Source organism: Drosophila rhopaloa, unplaced genomic scaffold (assembly GCF_018152115.1).
Source record: "Drosophila rhopaloa isolate 14029-0021.01 unplaced genomic scaffold, ASM1815211v1 contig_178, whole genome shotgun sequence".
Lineage (NCBI taxonomy): Eukaryota > Metazoa > Arthropoda > Insecta > Diptera > Drosophilidae > Drosophila > Drosophila rhopaloa.
This window is the reverse complement of record NW_025335059.1, coordinates 7,899,265-7,916,244: the sequence shown is the minus strand read 5'-3', so window position 1 is coordinate 7,916,244 and position 16,980 is coordinate 7,899,265. Positions and strand designations below refer to the sequence as shown.

At 44.9% G+C, this 16,980-nt stretch overlaps 5 protein-coding genes across 9 annotated transcripts; 3 read left to right on the top strand and 2 right to left on the bottom strand.

The window, feature by feature from the left end:
• The first annotated feature begins 13 nt into the window (after positions 1–13).
• LOC108050284 lies at positions 14–1,126 on the top strand. The gene is made up of 2 exons (XM_017131894.2): positions 14–472; positions 682–1,126. Exons 1-2 carry the CDS (start codon positions 14–16, stop codon positions 1,018–1,020), a joined length of 798 nt encoding a protein of 265 aa, XP_016987383.1. The 3' UTR covers positions 1,021–1,126.
• Positions 1,030–7,674, bottom strand: LOC108050281. Of its 2 annotated transcripts, none has more exons than XM_017131889.2 (5): positions 7,413–7,674; positions 7,247–7,361; positions 5,573–6,623; positions 3,414–4,925; positions 1,030–3,350 (listed from the first exon to the last, which is right to left on the bottom strand). In XM_017131889.2, the coding sequence occupies exons 3-5, from the start codon at positions 6,177–6,179 to the stop codon at positions 1,201–1,203; spliced, it is 4,269 nt and encodes a 1,422-aa protein (XP_016987378.1). In that variant the 5' UTR covers positions 6,180–6,623; positions 7,247–7,361; positions 7,413–7,674; the 3' UTR covers positions 1,030–1,200. The 2 variants fall into 2 exon arrangements, with proteins under 2 accessions (XP_016987378.1, XP_016987379.1); XM_017131890.2 differs by having other exon boundaries at positions 7,247–7,347.
• A 444-nt stretch (positions 7,675–8,118) lies between these two features.
• Positions 8,119–8,978, top strand: LOC108050283 (short coiled-coil protein B). Its single transcript, XM_017131893.1, has 2 exons — positions 8,119–8,315; positions 8,390–8,978. The coding sequence occupies exons 1-2, from the start codon at positions 8,261–8,263 to the stop codon at positions 8,740–8,742; spliced, it is 408 nt and encodes a 135-aa protein (XP_016987382.1). The 5' UTR covers positions 8,119–8,260; the 3' UTR covers positions 8,743–8,978.
• A 210-nt stretch (positions 8,979–9,188) lies between these two features.
• LOC108050296 (cysteine-rich hydrophobic domain-containing protein 2) lies at positions 9,189–11,951 on the top strand. The gene is made up of 4 exons (XM_017131918.2): positions 9,189–9,418; positions 9,737–10,143; positions 10,816–11,026; positions 11,092–11,951. The coding sequence occupies exons 2-4, from the start codon at positions 10,016–10,018 to the stop codon at positions 11,257–11,259; spliced, it is 507 nt and encodes a 168-aa protein (XP_016987407.1). The 5' UTR covers positions 9,189–9,418; positions 9,737–10,015; the 3' UTR covers positions 11,260–11,951.
• LOC108050295 lies at positions 11,693–16,848 on the bottom strand. Of its 4 annotated transcripts, none has more exons than XM_017131914.2 (3): positions 16,734–16,848; positions 14,111–14,975; positions 11,693–13,513 (listed from the first exon to the last, which is right to left on the bottom strand). In XM_017131914.2, the coding sequence occupies exons 2-3, from the start codon at positions 14,922–14,924 to the stop codon at positions 12,012–12,014; spliced, it is 2,316 nt and encodes a 771-aa protein (XP_016987403.2). In that variant the 5' UTR covers positions 14,925–14,975; positions 16,734–16,848; the 3' UTR covers positions 11,693–12,011. The 4 variants fall into 4 exon arrangements, with proteins under 4 accessions (XP_016987403.2, XP_016987406.2, XP_016987405.2 ...); XM_017131917.2 differs by having other exon boundaries at positions 14,111–14,972; XM_017131916.2 differs by lacking the exon at positions 16,734–16,848 and adding an exon at positions 16,263–16,320.
• Between the last annotated feature and the right edge of the window lie 132 nt (positions 16,849–16,980).

The window sequence follows — 16,980 nt, the reverse complement described above, 5'->3', positions numbered from 1 at the left end:
ATCCCCAGTCACTATGAACTGCAAACTACGTCGTCTGGAGCTCCTGCGCAATGGCCAAAAGTCGGACTGCGAGCTGCAGGTGTGGTATGAGGATAAGGTGAAGGGTCCGCGCAGCCAGCGGGTCTTTCGCTGCCACCAGGTAATGCTCATCTCCGCCTCCGAGGAATTCGAGCGGCTGATCAAGGACCCTGATTTTGCGAAGAAGAAGAACGTGATCAGCGTGGAGGACGCATCGCCCACCGCCTACGAAGCCCTGCTCCTTTATATTTATACCTATGAAGTCTGCAATGCCGTCACCATCGACATGTGTGGTGACCTAATGCTCCTCGCACAGCGGTACAAGATGCTGGACTTTATCGACTGCTATATAGAGAAACTGGCCAACCAGGAGTGGCCTATGGAGGTGGTGTTGCAGGTCTTCCACCTGGCCAGTGAACACAACCATCCGTCTTTAATGGATCTGGTGGCGAAGGTAAGGATGGCTTAAAATGGGGATTGTGACAAAGGGTTTTTATATATTTTAAAACCATTCATATTATTGATTGCCTTGTTTTAATGTGTAAGTCTTAGTACATAATTTTTTTTAAATTTATTATGAAAATTAATAGATAGTGTTTATTAAACCATTAATATTTTTAGAAAAATTAAACAGAATAATACATAATCATTATGTATTTTCAGAAAATACTACCCGTAGCCACCCAAGTTCTCAAAGACCACTCATTTCTCAAGTTAAATTTAAAGGAGCTCAAGGCTCTAATGATCATCTTGAAAAAAGAAGGAGTTCTTTCCGATCATGAACTGCTGGATTCGCTAAGGAACTACCAGGAGGTGAACGATTTGCGTTACGACGATATGGAAAAGTTCCAGTTGTTTGTGGAAGTGACACAAATTTTCCAGAACGTCGTTTTTGAACTCCTTTTCGAGGTAGACGGCACGTTAGTTCTGCCCGAAGAGGAGGAGTTCTTGACCAGAGAAATTGGATCGGCCACCTCGGTTTACCAAAGAAGCAGTCTGTAGCTAGATAAGTACATATCTATAGGGATCATTTATTGGAGAGTGGGAAAAAAACAAACAAAATCGAATTCGGATCGGCTTATATAATAAATACTATTAATAATATTAATACCCGACAGGGCCGAGGCTAGTGCAACAACATAATCTTACAAATCAATCAACGGAGGTGGGCTGCCTGTAATCCTAGGAAGCCGTGGGCATGGGCATGCGCACTTCCAGGGGCACCATTACCACATCGGCATCACCATCGCCATCGCAATCGGCGTCCTCGTCAATCACCAAGCTGCTCGGCTTGACGCTAAGGAAGTCATCGCTGTCCAGCACCACGTCCTCCTCGTCCTCACTGTCAGAGAGCTCCTGATCGGGCTCCATCTTGTGGCCATTGCTCTGGGGTTGCTGCTGCTCATTGGCGGGAAGAACTGCCTCCTCCTTCTGACGCTGAGCTACATCATCGGCGTTGATCGCCAGGCCGGTGGTGTTTGTTTCAAACTTGCAGACGACCGCGATGCGCAGATTGACAATTAGCGAGTAGAGCTTCACGGCCGGGCCCACCTTGAGTTTCAGGTACTTGTCCAACTCGTTGCGCCCCAGCATCAGCAGCGCCCTGCCATCGATGTCCTGCTCGAAGATAGCTTTGGCAATGTCTACTGATTCCAGTGCACGCTCTATGTACTCGTACACATCCCAGTTCGTCCAGTGGAGCGGGTTAGTGCGCACCTGCTCCAAATCGAAGGTGCAGTTCTGCTGCCAGAGGCGATAGTTTGGCAGGAACTGCGGTCCGTAGTCCTTCACAAACGACTTGGCTATGTCTAAGGAACGGTGGTCTGGTATCTGCTCCGCTTCCTGCTTTTTCTCTTTCACAACCTTCACCTGAGGTCTCTTTCTCTTGGCTTCCACCTTAACTTCGGGTTTCTCTGGATGAGCCTCGTCTTTAACGGTTTGCTTGGCTTCCGAACTGGCTCTCTTTGGTTTCTTTGCCCATCCCCGCCTGATCTTTTCAGGTGCCACACGGGGCGGTTTAACCGTCTTGGAGCGCCACTGGCGCCAGTTCTCCGGCGCATACGGGCAGCAATCTCGCAGAGCGTGTACATTGAGGTTGAAGCGCTTGGCATTACCATAACCCCGACATCCCTCCACATCGCATGGCATCATGGACTTGGTTTGCAGATAGCCAGGCGGAGTTTCCAGCTCGTGCGACGTGGCCTCACACCAGCCGATGGGATGCAGGTCCGGACTATCGTCCTCTAGCCAGAAGTAGTACTCCGTAGGCCAGCAATCCAGGTGGAGCTGAACGCGGTAACCCTTTCGCGTGACCACTGTAGCCGGGCGAATCAGGGAGGGATTTCGCTGGTCCACCACCTCAAGCTTCATGCGGGCTTGGTACTCCATTGGCTGGCGTGGCGTGAACAGCTCTTTCGAGGCAGCCGTTCCCCCAAGTTTAGATATGTAGTCCGGCCAATTGAATTCCGACTTCTGGTAGTCCGGAGGAACGATCAACTGCTGACGACCCTCGTGCCAGCCGCAGGGATGGATGTACGGTGAGCTGACGTGTACCCACAGGTCGTAGCAATCATCCCAGCCATCGAAGTGGACCCGAATGCGCTCGTCCAGAATATCCGTCACTGTGGCCACGCAGAGCTTCCCCGTATCGTTTAGGTCTTCTGCCTCCAGATGCATGCCGACGGCGAATCCGTTGCGAATTCCCGCCTGCGTCTGCAAATTCAAATGCGCAAAGAGCGATCGAGGAGCCGCCTTGCCACCCGTTTTCACCAAATAGCGGCTCCAGCTAAAGCGCTCCGAGCTGTAGTCCTTGGGCGCCTGCAACACCCGTGCCGTCTCATCGCACCAGCCAGGCGGAAAGATGTCTTGCGAGTCGGCATTCACCCAGAAGTCGTACATGGAGGAGTAACCATCGAAGCTAAGCTTTAGACGATAGCCACGCACCTCGGCAATGCTGCACACACAGAACAGGGAACAGTTCTCCGGATCGATGGCCTCCAGCTTCATTCCGCGCTCGAAACAGTTGGGGCTGATTGGGAACGGGTTGAGGAACAGGTGGATGGGAGCCGCCACATCCTTGCCCTTGGCCTTGAGGTACTCGCTCCAGCGGAATGGCTTTCGAGGCTTCTGCTTTGAACGCTGCAGCAGCTGCTCTTGTATGGCGGACAGAGATTTCGATTGGGATTTGTGGTTGGCTTGAGGTTTTTGTGGTAGATCTGATGCTGTTCGAGCTGGCGGTTCCGCTTGGGTGCGACTCATCTTGCTATCCTTCTGGTAGCTCTGCGGCAGGCGACGCTTCTGGGCGCGGCGCACACAACTCACGGAACAGTAATCTGCGGTAGAATAGAATATATGTACAGTGTCTGAAACCTTTTGGAAATCCTCTTATTACTCACGTGGTGCCAGAAAGTCGGCAGCGGGACCGTGGCAGTTGCAACGTTGGCACAAATAAAGCAGAGGATGCATGCTGCCCGAGGGTCTCCTGCCTGGACGATCAAACAGTGCCCGATCGAAGTAGCCCGCAGGACCTTGGCGCGGTTCACAGCGCTCGTTTAGTTGGAGGAGATTAAAGCGATTCAGTTCGAAACGCATCGTGGAGTTCTGGAGGTTGGCTGGCTGCTGGCCACGCCATTTCAACATGGACAGGTTATGCATCATGCTCTTTTTTAAGCCTGTAGTCTTGCTGCCGGGTGGTGGCACTACATCATGTTCATAAGATTTCTTTCCATTTTTTAGGGATGAACTCGATGGCATATGATCGCTTAATTTGCACGGCGATGCCGTGTCCGAAGCACCAGAGCCCCCGGAGCAGGAAGACGACTTGGGCGGAGTATTCGGCACCCGTTCCTCGCAGCGCAGCGAGCGCTCAAAGTCCTCCTTGGACAGCTGCAGGGATTCCGCCTTGATAATGCTAATGCCAGGCAGTAGACTCAGTTCTTGCTCGACATTCTTGGGAGGCACACAGATCTCCTCCACATCGCTGTTGGAAGAGCTGGCGCTGGCAGACGAGGAAATGGTCGTTACGCAGGAGTCCTTTCTGACTGGTTTCGATTTGGCTGCTGATCTGCTGGTGGTGGAAATGGTTATTCCTGCAGGCAGAATGGGCATCACAATCTCCTTCCTCTTGGGCTTTTTCTCTTCCTGCACCTCCTCCTCGCTGTCGTCATCATCTTCTATGGTGATGGTTTCGATGGGAGCACTGGGCTGCACGATCACATCAACCTCCTTGGCCATAATGGCCACCGAGTGCCGTCGCTCGTTATTTAATATTGGAGAAGACGGTTGAGTGGCCACAAAGGATTTGGAGCGCTGCAGCTTTGGTGATTCCTTTGCCTTAGTTGGTTGACGTTTAGCTGTTTCCTTTGGCGCTGGTTTCTGCAGCTCCACAGGCTCCTTTAGCTCCGTAGCCGGGCCATTTAGGATAATCTCTATCGGTTTGGGAGTGGGTTTTGGCGTGGGCTTAGCCATCTCCTCATCTGCGGCTTTTGTTTCTGCCGTTACAGTGGGTATATCCTGGCTGGGCAGTGGCACTGCCTTCGTGATTGGTGGTTTGGCCTTTATCAGGCTCTTGGCGTTATTGGTGGGTAGCTCTTCAGCGACGACAGGCATGGTCTTAACCGGAATGACTGCCTTTAGTTGGCTTTTAATAATGTTATTATTATTGTTGTTGTTGTTATTCTGGGATGTCCTGGCCTTATCCTCGCCACTGCTGTTGGGCAGGGGCAGCAGCTTCTTCACATGATTGGCCTTGTGTAGGACTAAGGAATTGGGATTGGCCTTGACCTGATTGAACTTCAGACGCAACTTGTCCACCGCCACCTTGCTGAGTATGAGTGGAGCACGTGGCTTGAGGGGATTAGCCAGTAAGGAGATTTGCGCCGGACCCGTACTTGGAATCTGGACAGGTGCTGCAAAGGTGAACAACAGAAAGATACAAAATTAGCGTTTGACTTTTCTTTAATTAGTCACCCGAAGGCGATCCGATCCTCCACTTAACGCCGCCCCCGCTGCTCCAAAAATCTTCTCCTCTTATTGCAGCTGCGAAAACCTGATCGTCATCATCATTGTCGCTTTTTTCTCTGTTGTTGTTGTTGTTGTTGCGGCTACCCCGCCTTTTGCATATTGCTATTGATAAAACCAGCATATATAGAAGAGTAATACATTTTTAGTGTATTTTTGTTTTTTTTTTCAATCATTGATGCCCCCGTTTTGGAATGAAACTTTATTTAATGGTTTAATTTATATCCGAAAATGGCACACGCACACAAAACCTATTAAATTCGGCTGGTTCCAAACAGTTTTGGTGTTATGAAATGTGCAGCGGTCGACCAGCAACTAAAAACTAAACCCGCAGCTATGCGAACAACGAAAGTAAACTATAAAGATTGCCCCGCTCACAACACACACACACACACACTCGAACACTAGTATTCCCCATTTTCCATTTTCCGGATTTCTTTAAATCGAAATCCGTTCGGATGAGAACCTTATTTGATCAGGGATGTTTGGCTTGTACCTTATATAACTTGGGAGAGGGAAAAACTTTACTACTCACCCGCTTGTAATTTCTGTGGAAGCTCTGTTTTGTTCAGGAGTGTTAGGCCAGCAGCTCCTCCTGTGCCACCTGCTCCTCCCGCTACTATTCCTCCTCCAACTGGCGTCATGGTGGCCATCCCATTGCTGTGGGTTGTCAGGCTGTTCTTGTTCAAAGGTGTCCCGGAACGTATCACCACTGGCTGGGGATTGGATGCACCACCTCCTAGCAGCGTGGCTTTGCGGTTGTTAGCCAAAATGGCCACAAGTGGCTGATTGGGATTACTAGATGACGGCATTAGCTGGAACAGGGGAGCAGATCCTCCACCCGTTGTAGATCCTGCCGTGGTCTTTAAGGAATTGGGCACTATGTTCACTGCCGTCAATTTGGATTTCAAAGGTTGCACATTGCTGATGGTGATGTTGCAGGTTTTGTTCGCTCCCATGGATGCGAGGGGCAGGAAGCGCAGCTCCTCCTTGCGCGGCGCCAGGGTCAGAAGACTATTTGAGTTTCCGCCGGAGACGGGGACGCCATTGGTTGTAGCTCCTCCATTCCCAGGCGACACCGTGATGGACAACTCGCGCTGGAGCTGCTTGGCCTCTGCGGTGGCCATCGAAAAGGGTATCATTTATAATTTTCTGTCTTAATCCCTTTTATATTTTTATTTTCCCAACGGAAATCGGCACAAAAAAATCTACAAAATTTCTTCCCCGTTTCGCGTCTTTACAATTTTTGTACGTTGAGGCGCACAAAAGTTTTTGGCATTTTACACTCTGCACTGGGGTTAGTATTTTTTTTTTGTATTGCCCCTTTTCACTCAAGTCTTTGTCGAATTCACTATTTTCTATCGTCCGTTTTAAATAGTTAACTTTCCTTTTTGCTAGTCAGTTTTTACATTTTTAGAAATAACACTTTTCTTTAGTTTTTTGAATTAAAGTTATTAGTTTCGCGCGTTTATTTGCACTCATTATGTGTATTTCTTGATTCGGTATATTATTCTTGGTATTATTTAATGCGTAAGTTGGCGAGTTTATTTAAAAATATTTACGGTTACTTTGTGTGTTGCATTCAGCTGAAAAGTGTTAAAGATTGTTTAACTTTATGATATTTTGTTGGTTTATAATATTTTGTGTTGTCTCATAGTTAAAATTAAAGTTTCTCAAAAGTGGCTGCTTACCTGTCGATGTAACTTTCAACAACTAATTTAAGATTAGTTTTTAACTGTTTTCCAAAAGTTACAATTTATCGAAATTAATATACATTTGTAATTGGAATTTGATTTATGTTATTGTTTTTATTTATCCACTTCAGACAAATTACCCGCGGACATTTGACATAAATCCAGTAACCCGCCTACGGTCACACTAAATACATATTGAATTTTGATACCATTTTTAGTTATGCTGCCTTAAGATTTGTGTTATCTTAAAAATGACTCGCCCCTATTTATAGCCCTCTAAGACATTTTATCCCCACTAATCGGATTATGACTGGCCCATAACTGTAAACCCAAGCTCGATCTCCCTGTATCCCAACGTTACGTAGTTCCCAATGTCACAAGAACATAAACCGTCTTATCTAGCTTCGTGTGATTTAGGTAGGAATTTTTGCCAAAACTAGATGGCCATTGCCTCTAGTTTTTACATTTCTAAAAAGCCTAGACCTCCGATACCCAGAATCCAGCTGTTGACTTACCTCACACAATTCCGTTTTGCCCGCGGAGCGAAATGAAATGTACAACCTCTTGAGGAGGCGGAAACCAGGATATTGGGATGCTGTTTTTCGAGAAGACACGGCTGAAATTACAGACCTTCAGGACATCAGGTCGTGAATGTCACCTTACGGTTAGGAAAACGCTTACCTGTTTTATCCCTTTTGATTGAACGGCGGATGGTTGTTGCGAGGGTGTTAAATGCGTTCGACCTCGTACAATACAATTGTGGCGTACTTGGTGCGAAAACAAATACTCACTGAAAACTGCGGAAAATACAGCACAATTCCAGCACACTTTTCACGAAATTCATAAACTAATGGCTTAATGGAATTCCAGTCTGCACTCCTTTTGAAACGGAAGCGTTCTGTCCAGCGATATTAAAACTGCAAAAGCATGTGTGTATTTTAATTTCTATGATCGAACGGCTCAGGTGGCAACTCTGGTCCCCGCCTGTTGTCGGTTATTTTAAAAAGACGGAAGTAAAACGGTAATAAACGCTTTTTTTGTTTGTTTCTGAAATTTTATATGAATTTGGTGAAAAGGACAGCTTTACCTGCTCAAATAATTGGCATAAGCAAGTTCTCTAGGCGATTAAAACTACAAAACAAACTAGTGCGAAAAACTAGCTTAAAATCTAAGAATGGGCTTTGTTTTTAAAAATACTTTCAAGGAAGAGGGGTCCTTTTAAAATTGTTGATAACCTTTAAGTGAATCCACTTTCTATATAGTTTTCTTTTAAATATTTGTTTTAAGAGTTTTAAATTAAGACCATAAAATACTGGTGCTGCTTCTTCCTTTTAAACTTCTGCTAGTGTTGGAAAATACCGGTCCTACTAAACAACGGCAGCGCCCGCAGTCAGTGTTGCCTAACTTCGAGGGGACCAAACCAAAGTGGTAGTTTTCTTTTTTCGTGTCAATTTCTAAGCGAAAATTTGGCGAGTGTTAATTAAATAAAACTTATAAACAACAGAAGGGACCCTTACACACTGCCAGCCATGTCCCTGTTAAACAACGACGATAGTATTCCCAACATGGACGAGGATCCACAGGGTAAGCAAAATTTAATGGAAGTGGGCGAGTCCCAAATGATGATGTTATCAATTGTTATTGCCCCCAAAAAACAGTGGTCATTCCGGATGACGAACCTTCGACGGCAGGCCATATGCCCAGTGGCAGATCCATGGACTCGCTGCGTTCTTCCTTCACCAACCGGAGTTCCACGCCGGATTCTTCGCACAATTCGCTGGAGGCCATGGAAATGGCCCAAGACGATCGGGAGGAGAAGGCTCGTCTGATTACTCAGGTTCTGGAGCTCCAAAATACCCTGGATGACCTGTCGCAACGCGTTGACTCTGTCAAGGAGGAGAATCTTAAGCTCCGCTCCGAGAACCAAGTACTGGGCCAGTACATCGAGAATCTAATGTCGGCCTCCTCGGTGTTTCAGTCCACCAGTCCGAGTGCGGCCAAGAAGAAGTAGTCCTCCACCCACCGGAACTCGAAACCAAAAACCATCTCAAATATGCCTTCTCGTTCACGCTAGAGCTATATTTTAATCTATAACACTCGTAATTAAGCTAATGCAATGTTGTTTGAGTTGCCCAATCGTCGAATTTGTATTTGTTTAGGCCTAAGCTTATGGCACGCTATGTATTTTATACATAAAAGTAATTTATTTATATAGATAATTAATAAATCAATAATATTCCAAAGCAATTGAAGGATTTAAAAAAGTTACGGGCTGGCAACACTGGCAGCTGTTAGTTTTTGATTTATAAGAAAGACGTTTAAAATAGGTTATTTAAAGCTATTTTCTATTATTCTTACATTTAAGAAATCAATATTTATACATAATAAATATATATATATATATACAATATATTTAATTTTAAATAGTAAGGCTGTCAACTGTGCGGCAGCCTGGCAGCCCTGGTCAGCCAGCTGTTCGTCGTGGTCGTGCAACAACAAATTTAGCAGCGAGCTGGTTAATCTATTTTCGTTTTCGGAAAACGTAGAAAGCGAGTCAAAGTCGTAGGCCCTGCGCTGGGAAATTCGAAAACTGTCCGAAAACACTGGAAAAAGAAAAAAACTGCACGTAGGGCGTCAAAAAACAACTTAACCTGGAAGAAAAGTGATTGCGAAATACGCTGCAAGAGGTGTGTGTGTCTGTCTAGTGGTTTGTGTGTGTGTGTGGGGAAAAACAAAACATTTGCGTTGTAGTTGTTGTTGTTCGATATATTTATTTGAGTGCGAAATTCTAATTTTTGTGGCGGTATGAGAAATGCAAACTTTTAGTCTTTCTTTCTTTGTACTTGGAGCCTCTTGCCCTCCCGTCCTCTCGTATGGAAAAGCAACAACAGTGCACCCAACGTACAGTGTTGTAAACCGTCTCACACACATACGCTGCATTTATTATTTTTTAATATGCACTTTATTTTGAATGCCACCCCCCGCCCTTCGAACCAAAACCACAGGCCACCCACGCGTTTGCGTCAACAAAAGGAAGCCAGACGTCATAATCGTATCCACTGGGAAGCGCGGCCGACTTCAACATTTTATGACGGAAGCATCAGCCGTCAACTGAACACATTTAAGAAAACACCCAATCCCCGCCAGGAACATCCTGCAACATGTTTTGACCTCCCACTCGGCACAGCTGGAGCGGCCGCTGCTCTTCTCTGTTCCCCCTGGTCACCTCGTCATCCGTTTCAGCGCATCAGCCCTCTGTAACAAGCACAAATCACACATAAACCATGTCCTTCTCCGACTTCGACGCCATCTACGAAGACGAACAGCTGGACGAGCTGGAGCACTTCCAGGACCAGACGGTGGCGCCCGTCCAGGAGCCCATTATCATTCGTGGCGCGGGCAACATGACTGTGTAAGTGGGGCCTTGTTTGGGCAATGTAAACAAGCGATAAGACCAACAGGCGGGAAACCAGATAGATAGAGTAGTTCGGATTGTAACCCCATCCAGAATGACAATAGCATTATCTGCACTTTACATGAGTCAATGATGAATACAGTGCAGCCCAAATAATAATATTTTCTATCACCATTATTCGAAAAAGAATATATTTTGCAAAAACTTTTAATATAATAGTTTGAATTGAAAATGTGGGGACAAATATACATAGGTATTATTCTTTTTTTGGTATTTGATTACACAATTTTAGTTGTCCAGAAATTTTCAAATTTAAAAAAAGTTTAATGCAATTGATAAAAGATATTTGGAGATATTTGGGGTCTAAAGAAATTTAAATACTATAAAAGAGTCACAAAAGACAGTCAAATTATTCCGACCATAGCTGTCAGCGTAGTAATGCTTGTGATGTATGTTGTCTATACATAGCTAAAATGTAGTTCAATGTCATCGCCACCTAATTTCCACATTGGCTTCGGTATTGATACAGTTTGACACCATTTTTGGAAAGGTGGGGTTGCCCAACTGTCAATTATAAACAGTTGCATAAGAGACGAGTCAGGGCAGAATAATTGCATTGCACGCCAATTACCCATTCTAATACCACTTTTTTCCCATGCGCATTCACAGGTTTGGCCTGAGCAATCGCTTTAACGTGGAGTTCCCCTGCGGTCTGCTGTCCCGAGTCGCCCCCGAGGAGTTCAAGGCGACGGTGGGCCGAATCAACGGAGTGCTGAAGAAATCCCTGCCTGTTAACGTCAAGTGGCTTTTCTGCGGATGCGTATGCTGTTGCTGCACGCTCGGCTGTTCCCTTTGGCCCGTCATCTGTCTCAGCAAACGCGTAAGATTGAGATACATCTCCAGCAAGATCATGTAATCCTTACCGAAAACCTTATCCCTTTTTAGACACAACTCACTCTAGATAAGCTCTTCGAGTGGGAAAATAATCATCTATATCATAAGCTGGGCCTGCACTGGCGACTGCATAAGCAACAATGTGATTCCAATTCCATGATGGAGTATGTTATTTTAATTGAATTTATACCCAAAACGCCCATCTACCGGCCTGACTAAATTCCGGTTAGGAAAAGGGGCGTGGGCACGGTATCGCGGGGTCGTAATGGTAATTGTAAAATAAACACTAGCTGCTAACACTTTGCTTTAGGCGTTTACGGATCGTGCTAATTCGCGGAGAGTAGGAGGAGTACACTAATCCATAGGACAGGCAGGCACAGCACATAATGGGCATTACCTAATTTAGTGCACTCGCAGTTTGTCGTTTTAAGCTAGAACTATTTAATTTTTTGCAAAAATCCTAGCCAGTAAGATTGATTTCTCGTAACTTTAGGGCGCTCTACTTTCCCTGATTTGATTTTGTTGTAAATTCTAATTTGTTTTTCAAACTAATGCAATATTATTAAATACATTTCTTGATAGGAAATTAAAATTGATTTTGTTTAAAAGTTCAGATCCCACTTGCAATCCCATTTCAAATTGAAATCTCTTCTTTTATTGTACAAGGTACATATATATTTTGATATATATCATATGATTACCTAAGTATTTTGTGGTTTCAATAACTTTACAGCACTTTGGGGCATAGACGGTCGATGAACAATAAATACATTTTAATTTACTTTAGGTTTCATTTATGTAATAATGCTTAAATATAATCAAGTCTTTTAACAATGCGCGGGTCCGGCTTTAGGAATATATATAGTATATATAGCTTAAGGAATGCGATTGGAATGAATCGGTATTAACAATGGTGTTTGTCTTTTTGGGCTAATACTTGGAGATGGGTTGGAATGTTGGGGAAAAGTCAACTACTGCTCCTCGCTGATGACTTCAACATGGTTGGAGCCCTCGGACATGGCTAAGGTGGACATTTCCAGGTCGCTGTCATTGCCCAGGTGTTCATCATCGACTTCTTCGTCATCCTCCTCTTCGTTTTCATCCTCATAATCCACTTCATTGTCTTCATCTTCTGGCTCTTCCAAAGTTTCTTCCATATCGTCATCTTCCCCATCTCCATCAATATTTTCCTCTTCGCTTTCTGGAGGTTTTATTTCCGTTTCTTGTTGAAACGACATCTGAGTTTCGGGAATGACACCGTCTTTGGGTTCCGGCTCATTTTTAGTTGCCTCAGAAGGTCCATTTACCAGCTCGTTTGCGCTTTTGAGCAACACATACGTTTGCTTGCGCAGTGCCCGCATCACCATCGTGTCCTGTTTCATCTGGAACTCATGCTCTCGCCTCGCGATCTCCTTCTGTTGCATGAAGAAATCCTGCAGCATCTCCTTCTGAGCTGAGTGCATCGCAGTGGCCAATTGGGCGAGCTCTTTGGCGAACACCTCTTCCTGCCGTTTCTTGCGCTGCTTCGTCTGTTCTTCGCTGGTCTTCTTTTTGCTCTCTTCGCCCATTCCAGGGTGAGATCGAGTACCTTTTATAGTCGTTTCGTACATATTGGAGCTGCGCTGCAGCTTTACAGGCACAGGCATGCCCATAACCGGACTTTGAACCAGACGACGCTTCCGCGGCTGGAGCTGTTGGTGCTGCAACGGGGTCAACTGGTGGGAAGACATAATGTGAGCCTGCCTGCTAGTGGAGGCGCCACCCTGTTGCCCGGCTATTGGATACTTGGGCGGCGGTCCACGGCTCAAAAGAGCGGCCATCGGCGACTGTGGGGGACTGGATGTGACCTGATTCAGGTCGGGGATCATCCGTTCCGGCCGCAACGAGTAGCCCGTATCCCGCATAGGCACCGTCTTCATTCGCATGCCCGCCGGCTGGACACTGATATCCCTGGGCAGACGCAAGCCGGGTTGGCTGCTATTCGGATTTGGCTTGCGGGGTAACATCAGTTTGCTGTGCGGGTGCACAAAGTTTATGCTGCTAGTGCTTTGGAGGGGTAGGGATTTGCTCGCCTGGCCCGGACTGGGTAGCTGCTGGTTCATCTTGGTGAGCGTCGGCGGCGGCCGATCGATCTGCAGGATGCCGTGGGTGGGCCGCCGCAGCTCGTCCTTGGCAAAGGAGGCCACGCGCAGTGGAGGAAGAGCGATAGGGGTGGATGAGTATACTGTTTCCTCATCGGTCTCATCCAGCGCCACAGGAGGGGGCGAGGGCGAAGCTGGCGCCGTGGGCGGCGGAGTGTTGGTCGTGTCCATCCCCAGGTCCATGTCTGGTTCATGTTTCACGGACACTATGAATGGCAAATGGGGGGCCTCATCCTGATCATGGTTGTCAGCCTGGGAGTTCTCAGCTTCGTAGTCAAAGGCTTCCATATCTGGTTCGGACACCATGTCTGGCTTCTGAGAAGTCTCGTAGCCTGGAATGAATAAGTACGAAATCCGCTGTCATCATTTTTATGAAATAGTAATGGTTTTTCAGTTCTAGAAAATCAAAATGAGTAATCAAATCAAAAAAAAATAGATGAATATATTAATTTATTACTGTTGTCATATAGCTTTCTGACATTAAATTGTTTATATGTATGCATATTGCTTATCTTCTGCTTTGATGTAATTATTTATCTTCTGTTTTGATGTAATTGTTTATCTTCTGTTTTGATGTAATCTGGATTGGGTCGTGTTCCATTTTATAAATTTGCTTTTGGTGTCCAAAAATTATATTTGAAATTATATTAGGCATTCGAATTACGAATCAATTTAAATATATTTTTTGATCAAAGAAAAAAGTTCACTTTGAATCTTAAGCGCAGAGCACTAAACCCATTAAAAAAAAAAACTCCTTTTGGTATATCTTAAATGCCTCTTAATTTACATTCAAATTTTATAAGAAGAAATAAAGTAACTTAGTTTATAACTTTCTTCTAAACCCATTTTACAAACATTTATTTTAAAGATATCAGAGTAATTCAACTGGCTACTTCGACAACAAAATTTAAATTGATAATTCCACTCACCTGTATCGATTGGCTCTGGTTTAATGGGTCCCAGCCGAAAGCCGAATATGGGATGCTCCACGCCCAGGATGTCCTCCTTGGTATCTTCACAAGCCGTCTTCGAGCTGTCCATCGAGTTGCCGCATTCACTGAGGCTGCCGTTGACATTGCTGCTGCTGCCGTTGTAATTAGTGTCCCTCAGCATTCGGCAGAGCACGCGGTACACCTCCTCCGGGACCACCTTGGGCACCCCGGTACCATGTCGCGTTGTGGTATTGTAAGTGGACTTAAGGAACTTCCATTTGGTCCAGATCTGAATGCTGGACTTCTTCACATAGCCCTTGCTGCGCATCACATCCTCGATCTGCCGGAAGACGTATTCGCTTTTCATGTTCCGGTCATTTAGCTGCTCCAGGGCATTTAGATTCTGCATAATGCTCAGCATCTCCAGCATCTCGGCCCGGCTCCACAGGTTGCGCTCCGGCCGAGAGCTCGAGCTCGCGGACTCGGACTTGACGGAACTGCTGGCGGAGTAGGGTGGCGACAAATGCGCTTTAATGCGCATGGGCGTCAGCAGTCCGTCGACATCGCCTACCACTCCGTTGCCAGTGGATGCCGTTTGCAGGAGGTGGTTGACGTCCTGGCCGCTCTGATGGCTCGGTATATGACCTTGGCTCTGACGCATGTTGTGCTCCACTTTGCTCAGCAGTCGCATCTTCGTGAGGGCGGCCACTGTCGTCGGCGGAGAGGAGGAGCTGCCAGGGGCTCCTGCATTTCCGTGACTGCCAGACGACGAGGAGCTATCGTTCAGGCCCAGATAACGTGGCATTAACATGGATGTGTCCGTTGGTGGTTTACTCTTCGGAGCTTCAAGTCACTGCAACTACTGAAAAAGCAAGAAAATATTACAAAATTAGTTTAGAAAACAGTTTTTGACAGTCAATAAAATATTGAGGAACGGTTTTGACATCAGAAGTAAAAACCAGTTTTGGAAAACTTCCGAATTGCTTCAGGTTTCCAATGTTGTTGGGCTTTTCATTTAAGTAGACAACAAATAGTAAAAAAAATAAAACAATAACAATTTAAGTAAGCCCAGTTTAAAGTATGCGCTCTTAGATATAAAGGCCCTTAAGACCTCCTATTACAATATCTTACATTTTGACCACGCCTGTTTGCACATTCAAAAAATAATGGGAAATGTAACACCGATCAATCAATTATTTTGAAGTTGATTTAAATTATATTAGGATTTTTAAATAATACTTCTGAAATCCTTAGCTTACAGAACTCGAAGTTTAATAAATAATTTGTAATTTTGACTTATAATGCATGCACAGAAATATAAGTCCCTATTAAGAAACGTTTATAATCTAAAACTGAAACACGATACATCACTTTTATTTTCAAAATCAGCATCCACTTCCTGTGTATATTAACATTGCAGTTTGTAAAAAAACCTTATGGCTTTGTGCCAACAAAAAAAATCCAGTTTTTATGTTAAAAGTGGCATTCGTGGATTTGGTTATCTTTCGGTTTTCGTCTTCAGAATCCACCATCAACCTGATATTTACCTCCATATACACATATGTTTGTGTGAAGTTGACGTGTTTCCAACTGTTTAACACATTCCAAAACCCATCAAAAGTGGCAGCTCACCGCCGACACGCTCACTAGTAAGCAACAATACACGAAAAGAGCTTACAAATCTAAACCGACGAAATATATATATTTTTTATCGATTTTGATTATTTCAAAACGAATAATGGCAGCAAAGAAAACGTAAAAAACACTCTCCCGCATACACAGATACCCTCGTAAAGTGAAGCGAGGCAAGTGGGACACACTCAATAACAGAACATTTTCGAGATAGTGATTTTCAAATGCAAGTAAACAAGATAGCGTTAAATATAACGTAGAAATACGAATTTAATGTAGTGATTACGCAGCGTACGAATTCGGAAGATACGCATGAAGTACATATAATGAATGAATAGGGGAAATACGAAAGTGGCGGGTTGAAGCTAGAATTGAATCTCAAATTTTGAGTAGTTTTCCAGAGACTCAAGATTGGCACAGTGGTCGGGGGTTGTTTGAAAGTAAATTCTTGAACAGACTATTTAAAACACTGTGTGAAGCGATGATATTTTACAAATAATATTTTATTAACTACTACCTTCTGGACAGGCACTCTGTACACAGTATTCCAAAGCGGAAATGTAATTGCCAACTTAATTTAAATCGCTTGCGGGCACTGTAATGTGAAAAGATACGATAATAAGCTGTTAGGGGGAGGGGTTTTGGGAGGTAGGGTGACGTAGAGAGCCAGAGAGAGCAAACTAATTCTTTTCGGTGTTGGGTCTCTCTCGTCTCAGCTCGGCTCACCCACACATAGAAACTCACGAATTTACGCTTATTATGTGCAGTTGAGAATTTTTCAAGAAAAAGAACAGAACATAACTCCCGAGTTTCTTTCAATATATTTAACTATGTCTATTGACAAACGACTTTGAAGCATTTGCGCTAATCAGTATTGAAATATTAATGCACATGCCAGCCAATAAGTTTTAAATATTTCGACTTAAACTATTTCCAAAGCAGAGCAACACCTTGCACACCAAACGCACACTCGCAGGCACACACTTACCAGCAGCAGCGCAAAGAGAGCGGCAAGAGAGGAAGTCGTGAGAGAGAAGAACGTGCAAGTGTGTTTAAGCGTCGAAACAAACCAAACCGTCGCCGTTAACGACGATTTCAATACTAATTTCAAAACTCGAAAAAGCGACGAACGGGCCTACAAAAACTCAACTATATACACATGCATATATACGGTCTACCTGGGGCTGTGTGCGTGTGCGCTTCGGTTCGGCGTTATATATTCGTTATTCGGAAGG